Source organism: Solanum dulcamara, chromosome 11 (genome assembly GCF_947179165.1).
Source record: "Solanum dulcamara chromosome 11, daSolDulc1.2, whole genome shotgun sequence".
NCBI lineage: Eukaryota > Viridiplantae > Streptophyta > Magnoliopsida > Solanales > Solanaceae > Solanum > Solanum dulcamara.
This window is the reverse complement of record NC_077247.1, coordinates 28,257,284-28,265,310: the sequence shown is the minus strand read 5'-3', so window position 1 is coordinate 28,265,310 and position 8,027 is coordinate 28,257,284. Positions and strand designations below refer to the sequence as shown.

The following is an 8,027-nucleotide window of genomic DNA, read 5'->3' as shown; positions in this document are numbered from 1 at the left end:
GGCATGTGCAGGAATTCTGAGTGCCTGGCCTTTGTTGTTGTTGTTGAATTGCTTGTTTGTGCAGGTGTTGTATGACTGCTGAGTCTCTAAGGCAAGTCCAACCTTGGAACAGCTGTGGTAAATTTCCAGTATACACCTGACTGGCCCTCCACTAGTTGGATGATATGGTGCCTGTGTATTTATACCTACAAGGCCAAAAAGGAGAAAGACAAAGAAGAAAGGTTCTATTCTAATCCTAACCTGTAAAATAAGATTGGTTATTTTAAGAAGGCATAAGACAAGGGAGGTGTTCCCTTTTTACCATGGTCCTAACTATAGAACCTTCAAATTGATTATAACTATGCATAGCAATAAGTAATTTGAATAGTAAGTTGGACCAAGGAGGCTGACAAGGTCATGGTGGCTTCTTGATTCTCTTAAGCCTTCTTCTTCTGAAGTTGGCCATTTCCAGTTTGTCAAGCTCAAAGTAAGCTCTTGCCTCTTTGGGAAGCTCTTGTTTATTGAGATATATCTGTGGAGTAGTGCATTTGTGGCTATGTTTGGACAAAACATCAGCTGTAAAATTGGCTTCTCTGTAAGTGTGGCTGCATTTGAAAACCTGGAATTGATGACTGATGTCCTGCAGCTGTTGGAGTTGTGTTCTAACAGTCCATGGTGGTTGAGCTAGGTGTTTTATCCATCTGATTACTAGCTCAGAGTCCACTTCAAGGATTACTTTAGTATATCCTAATTGGAGACACCAAGTCAAACCAAAGATTGCTGCCAATATTTCAGATTGGTTGTTTGTACCTTCTCCAAAAGGGGTTGAGAAAGCAAAGAGAAGATCTCCTTGATTGTTCCTTAGCAATCCTCCCCCTCCTATTTTTCTAGGGTTGTGAAGTGAACTACCATCAGTGTTCAGCTTCACCATATGAGCTGAAGGTTTCCTCCAGTAGACAGTACTAACATTAACTTCATTAGTACATTTTTCCACAAGAAGGACCAGTTCCTTCCATCTATTTGGCCAGCTGATATAGGAGTAGGTAGTGCTTAGAAGGTTGAAGTTATCCTTGAAGACTGAGTAGATCACTCTTGTAATATTGGACTGCTTCCCTCCATATTTGATGGCACATCTATTTTTCCATAGGTTCCAACATATGAAGATTGGAGTTGCTTGTAGGATAAGTTTATGGACCTCATTACTGTAATTACTGGACCACCACCTCATCATCAGGTTTCTAAGGGGTGTGTATTCTTTACTAATACCCAGAGAATCAGAAAATACACTCCAAACCTTCCTGTCAAAGTTTCCAGAAACAAATATATGGTCAATGGTATCCAAACCAGCTCTATGGCAATAGTAACATTGGGCTGGGGCTTCTCCAAAGGTGATAAATTTTTCATTAGTAGGTAGTTTCCCTCTAAGTGCTCTCCAGAGTAGGAAGGAACACTTAAAAGGAATGTGTTTGTGCCATGTTTGAGAGTTAATTCTTGTCTTACTCCTTTTGTCCCTGATAAGTTCCCAGGCAGAAGAACAACTAAATTCCCCACTGCTATTAGGCTTCCAAGAGGCCTGATCAAGTTTGTGGGGCTGATAGTTGATGTTACTTGCCTGGATGCTAGGTACAAACTGGGGAGGTGCTTTCTGAGAGACCAGTTCAGCATTCCATTGACCATTAATCATGAAAGAAGACACCTTAGTATTGTTCTGTCTACTACTGGCAGACCTGAAATTAGCTAAGGGGCCAACTCCTAACCAATTATCCCACCAAAAGAGGCAAGAACCAGACTGTATCTGCCATTGGATATGAGGCTCAACATTGTGCTTGTTCTTCATGAGGTGCTTCCATATCAGAGACTGTCCTGTGTGCCATTTTTTGGTTATAGAATTTGACCTCTGACAGTACTTAGCTTTGAGGAACTCACTCCATAAGGAATTCTTAGTTCTGAATATCCACCATTGTTTGTATTGGAAAGACTTGGCAACATCTGATATTAGTCTCACTCCAATACCACCCTCTTCATAGGGATAACTCAGATTCTTCCAAGAAGACCAATGATATTTCCTCCTTTCATTCTTCCACCCCAGAAGAAATTGGCTGTGATGCTTTGAATTTGCTTGATAGTGGTTGCAGGAGGGGAACTAGCAGATAACAAGTGAATAGGAAGTGCTTGGATGACATGCTTAATCAAAGTAACTCTTCCTCCATAACTAATTAATTTTGCCTGTCATCCAGCTATCCTAGCCACAACTTTAGCTATAAGCTCAGAATAATAGATGATCCTCTGTCTACCAATGTAGAGAGGATACCCCAAATATGTGATAGGGCTGTTCTTTTGCTTGAAGCCTGTAACTTTCTTGATTCTTCTAACAGTAGAGTTGAAGGCATTTGAGGGTACCATGAAGTTACTCTTGTCTCTGTTGATCAATTGTCCTGAAGCATGCTCATAGGTATGTAGTGTCTCCATGATAAGCTTCAAGGTATGAGATCTTCCAGATGAGAATATGATGATGTCATCTGCAAAACTGAGATGATTAATTTGAGGGCTCTTTTTAGCCATCAGGAAACCATGATATTGGGGGTGTTGATGAAGATTGTTCATGAGCCTGGAGAGGACTTCAGCACCTATGATAAACAAAGCTGTTGATAATGGATCCCCTTGCTTAAGGCCTCTTGTGGAATGAAAGAATCCATGCCTTGAACCATTAATAATGATGGAATACCAATTATCAGCCATAATTCTCTATACCATATCAATGAAACCTTCTTCAAATCCCATTTTCCTCAAAACTAGACAAGTATAGGACCAAGATACCCTATCATAGGCTTTAGCCATGTCAAGTTTGATAACTACATTGCCTCCTACATTTGGCTTCTTGATCTGGTGTATAATCTCTTGGGCTAGCATAATATTTTCAGAAATGTTCCTGCCTTTGACAAATCCAGATTGGTTAAGGGAAATGAGGTTGGGTAGGATAGGTGCTAGTCTAAGGGAAATGAGTTTGGAGATGATTTTGTTTGTGAAGTTGCTAAGGCTAATTGGTCTATACTCAGAGAGCTTGTTAGGATGGTGTACTTTTGGGAGCAGCACCAAACAAGAGTGAGTAAAGTATTTAGGCATAGCTTGTCCACAGAAGAAAGATAGAATCACTTTAAGGATGTCCTCTTTTATGATGTTCCAACATGCTTGGAAGAACTTGCCATTCATTCCATCAGGTCCAGCAGCTGAATTGGGATTCATTAAAAACACTACAGTTCTCAACTCCTCCATTGTAGGGATAGCTTTCAGGTTTCTGTTATGCTCATCAGTGACCATCCTGGGAATACATTGGAGGGTATGCTCCTGAATTTGTGTTTTCTCACCAGTGAAAATGGCTTGGAAGTGATCACATGCAGCTTTGGCTATGTTTTCTTCACCTTGTACCCAATTATCATCCTCATTCTGGATCTTGTGGATGTATAATTTCCTCCTCCTTCCTCTTATCAAGGTATGAAAATACTTGGAATTCACATCACCCTCTTTGAACCAATGCAACTGAGTTTTTTGCTTTAGCATAGATTCCTCCAGTTTCAGGTATTTTATATACTCTGCATTGATGGCATGGAGCTTTGTTCTGTTCTCTTCAGAATTACTAGAGATTAGCTCTTCCTCTGCATGTCTAGTCTTGTCTTCATATTCTTTAACTTTGGCATATATATCACCAAATTGCAATCTGGACCAAGTACTAAGAGTGGCTGCCAACCTCTTCATTTTCTGATGGAAACACCACATTGGATTACCCTCCATGGTCCTGTTCCAACAATTACTAACAGTATCCAAGAAAGATGGTTGTTCTGTCCAGCAGTTAAGGAATTTGAAATATTTGGTGTGTTGGTGGTTTTGATCAGTCATCTCCAGCAGTAAGGGGCAGTGATCTGAACCCACAGAGGGTAGATGAGTAATGGTAGTCTGAGGCATCATCTCTAGACACTTATCATTGACCATTCCTCTGTCAAGTCTCTTCCAGATTCTGAACATTATACCCCTTAGATTAGACCAAGTGTATCTCTGACCACAAAACCCAAGATCTTGTAGTCCACAGGCTTCTATGATGCTGATGAACTCAAGGCTCTTTTTCATATTGTAAGTGACACCTCCCAACTTTTCTTGAGGGTCTGTGATAACATTGAAATCACCTAATGTGCACCATGGAAGGGAGGTGGCTGACTGTTGTAGCATGCTATCCCACAGAGGTCTTCTGAGATGATCTTTGCATTTTGCATATACAAAGGTAACTATGAACTGATTTGGATTCATTACATGATTAAATTCACAAGTAATCAACTGCTCCTCATTTTCCAATATCCTGCAGTCTACATCCTTGGTCCAAAAAAGCCAAATCTTACCATTTGGATTACTAATAGCATGGTCCATGTTGAGTTGATTTCTGAAGTACTGAATCTGAATGCTATCAGAAAAAGGCTCTAGAATGGCAATAATGGGAATTTGATGGATACTCTTAAGAGATTTAAGTCTTTCCATGGCTCGTTGGGTATTAATACCCCTCACATTCCAGCATAGTGTACTAATCATTGAGAGTTTTTGGAAGTGAACAGCCTAGTGTGAGGTCTGCTTGTGTGAGTAGAAATAGTTGGACTGATGGGTTTATTACTGTGACTGGTTCTATGAATTCCTCTAGGGGACAAACCTTGGGAGTTAGCTATTTGTTGAATCTCATCATCATACTCATTTGTGTAAGATGTACCTAAGGGTCTGTTTAAGTATTCACTGGCAGCATCCTCCTCATCTAGATCCTTCAAGGGTTGGTCCTCATAGTCACCCTCATCTTCAGACTCAATAACTGCATATTCATCCAGGTCAGGAGGGACTTCTATATTAGTATTAGTATTAGTATTGAGGGTGCATTTGGGGAGAGATTGTGTGTGTTGTTCTGCAGTTCTGCTTGCAGGATGTTGAGGAGGTGTGTGGTTATACTGAGTTTGCAAGGGTGTAATATCCATCCCCCATTGGTCATCCTCCAGCACAAATTGTTGGCATCCAAGGTTAGGATGTTGTTCTTTCACATTGTCTACTACCAGAGGAATTTGTTCCTCGTGAGACAAATTCCTTTCTTCTACTCTTTTTTTTAATGCATCCCTTCTTCTTTTGCTCAGTTTATTCTTTTTTTCATTAGACCCTGTGACACTAGTGCTTGCTACAGACCCTAGTTCTTTGGCCATAGAACCCAGTGGAGTGGTATGACTGGTAGTGTCAAGTTTTCCATCTGTGTTGTCATTAGGCTGAGTAATTGTAGGAAGATCCATGTTATGAAGTGTAGGGGTTGAGTCTTCTCCCTGAAAATGTAGGTTGTGTATTTGAATTGGGACTTGATAGTACCCTTGTTGCTGCTGCATATCAACATCCCTTCTGTCAACATGCATTGCATTGTCCTTCAAGATAATACCTGCTCTTTCCTCCAAGGATTCCTTTGAGTTAACAGGTGCAACTTCTTCCAAGATTTGCAGATTTGTAGACTGAGTAGGAGTTGTAATGTTGCCCATTTCTAAATTGAAAGTGGGAGAAGCTGCAGGTTCCAGTTCATGCAACTCTGTGGCCCTATTTTGCACATTCTTTTCATTTAATTTAGCAGCTGAAAAAATATATGAAGTGGTAGTAGGAGCTCTAGAGTCACTCCTAGGGTCAACCATACGGTTCTCATGCAAAACATGAGACATAACCCCCCCCCTCTGGGTACCCCATCCTGCAAGTTAATTGGCTTCTCCTCAAACCCACCATCCTCACCTCCATTAACTACTTCAGCAGCAGCAGTTAAAACATTCAATACATTACGACTACAGGGGGAGCCATGGGGTAGTGGGAGCATTGAGTCAATACCTGATCGATGCTCGCTCTGTACAGTTTGAATTGCGCTGGTCGTAGTGACAGTATTACCATCAATACCTGTAGTTCTGACTTGAGTGGGTTTATATACTTGTTGAGTGTTGCCTTGTATCTTTTGGGTGTTTTGTACGGTTTGGGTCTTCCCTTTGAATTTTCTTCTCTTTTGGGTTTGCCATTGGTTGTTTGGGACTTGATTCCTGTTCTGGTTGTTTGAGTGTTCCTGTATTTTGTTTCTTCCTCCTTGAGTTGTGGTGGTTGTTTCTTGTATCGGTACCTGTTGTCTGACACTTACAACATTAGTTAAAACAGTCGTAGAAGAGATCATACCTGCGTTTTTTGTCGACTCATCTTTCTTTGGCTCTTCTTCCTTGTTTTTGGCCTTATTGCGTTCTGCATCTCGTCTGCTGACTGGGCAGGCTAGAGGAGTATGACCCTGGTGTTTACAGTAAGTACAATAAAGTGGTATATCGTCATATTCGATATCTTGCCATCTACCTTCCCCATTTGGGTCATCATTTTCGTCAAAGCCAATCCACACACTTTGGATTCTAGGCTTGGTGATGTCCATTTGGACTTTTACTTTTGCTACGCTACCCCTCGTCTTTTGCATGAAGGCCATGTCTAAGTGCAATACTTGTCCCACGTCCTCCAGAAAAATCGTAACAAATTCTTTATGGAAACAATGCCATGGGAGCTCCGGGAGTATGACCCATACAAGGAGAATGGGGGTTTCATAGTTTGGATCAAAGGTAGAAGTCCAAACTTGAAATCTCATAAAGACACATTCAATGTACATGCGCTTGCTATCTAAGACAGTAGCTCTATCGTGTTCGTTATCCAGGTCAATATATATATGTCTAGAGTTAAAATGCGTAATCTTGACCTTGCCTCGGAGTTCTGTTTGGGCAATGAATTTCTTTCGAATGACCTCCATCTTGGGCATTGGGCTATAGAACTTGCCTATGAGGGTGTACTTACATGATTCTGCCATTTTAATCATGTAGTCCTCTCTCTTAAACATAATAGCAGGACAGCCTTGTTTCATTACTCTTTTTGGGGTTGTAAGGTCAATTTTGGTAGTATTCTCAGTTTGTGTGGCTCTCAGCCGTGTGGCCATGGATTGTTTTGCTATAGGGGGCGGAGGGTGATTTGTGGTGACCGGTTGGTTGATAGGGGGCTTGGTTTTTGGAGGTAGCGCACTGGGGGTTAGGGTCACTACCGGATTTCTAGAGTTTTTTGGGTCGTATTTTTGGAAATTAGAAGATATTGGAGGGAAGTCTGAACTGGGAGGGTATTTGGTACTTTTAGGATTAGTTAAGGTGCTAGGATTATCTGGGGAAACATTTTTGGGCACTAAAAGACTGTTTTCGACTCTATTATCACAAGATGGATATTTGGAATTTGAGTTAGAGGTGTCTAAAAATTGTGGCGTTTGGTTTAAAATGTTCGTACTGATATGGGGGTTAGTAATACCTTGAGAATTTCTTTGGGCGTTCACCGGATGAGTGTTTTCGGTGATTTTTACGTTAGGTTCAATTCTAGTATTGGCATTTGGTGTGTTAGGATAGTCATTTTTTGAATTTAAATTTTTTTGATGGATACTGTATTGGTGCGTATTATTATTCAAACTAGAAACATTTTTTCCGATCGTCGGAGTTCCGGTGTCGCCGCTGCCAGTGTTAGTACTCAAATTGGCAACCCTAATTGATAAATTCGAATTGATAGGGACCATACCTGAAGGGGCATTTTGTGTTTCTAGACTCCTCTCTTCAAGATGAACAGGTTGGCATTGCTAATTTTGGAATAGGAGCTTTGCCGCTGCGCCACCTCCGGCAGTTTGGATTGGAACCCTAATTTCCAAATTGGAGGAGATAGGTGTTGTTGCTGATGGGGCTTTTTGGTTCATTGTGTTCCTTGTAAGATCGTCTACCAAACCCCCAGAACAATTTGTATTTTCGCCACCAGACGCGGCGACGCCGCCACTATCGGAAATCACTTCACCGTCGGAATTCTTCAAATTGATATTCGACGAGTTTGGCTTTGTGTATGGAGGCGATTTTTGGATGGTTGTATTCATATTGTTCTCCTCTACAAGATGGCAGTGGTCTTGACTCTCGAATGTCGCCGGAACGCCGACGTCGGAGTTCAACAGTATGTCGCCGGCG

At 41.2% G+C, this 8,027-nt stretch overlaps 1 protein-coding gene across 1 annotated transcript; it reads right to left on the bottom strand.

Moving 5' to 3' along the window:
• Positions 1-394: 394 nt before the first annotated feature.
• Positions 395-4,503, bottom strand: LOC129872479 (uncharacterized). Its single transcript, XM_055947462.1, has 3 exons — positions 3,179-4,503; positions 2,233-2,677; positions 395-2,122 (listed from the first exon to the last, which is right to left on the bottom strand). Exons 1-3 carry the CDS (start codon positions 4,501-4,503, stop codon positions 395-397), a joined length of 3,498 nt encoding a protein of 1,165 aa, XP_055803437.1.
• Between the last annotated feature and the right edge of the window lie 3,524 nt (positions 4,504-8,027).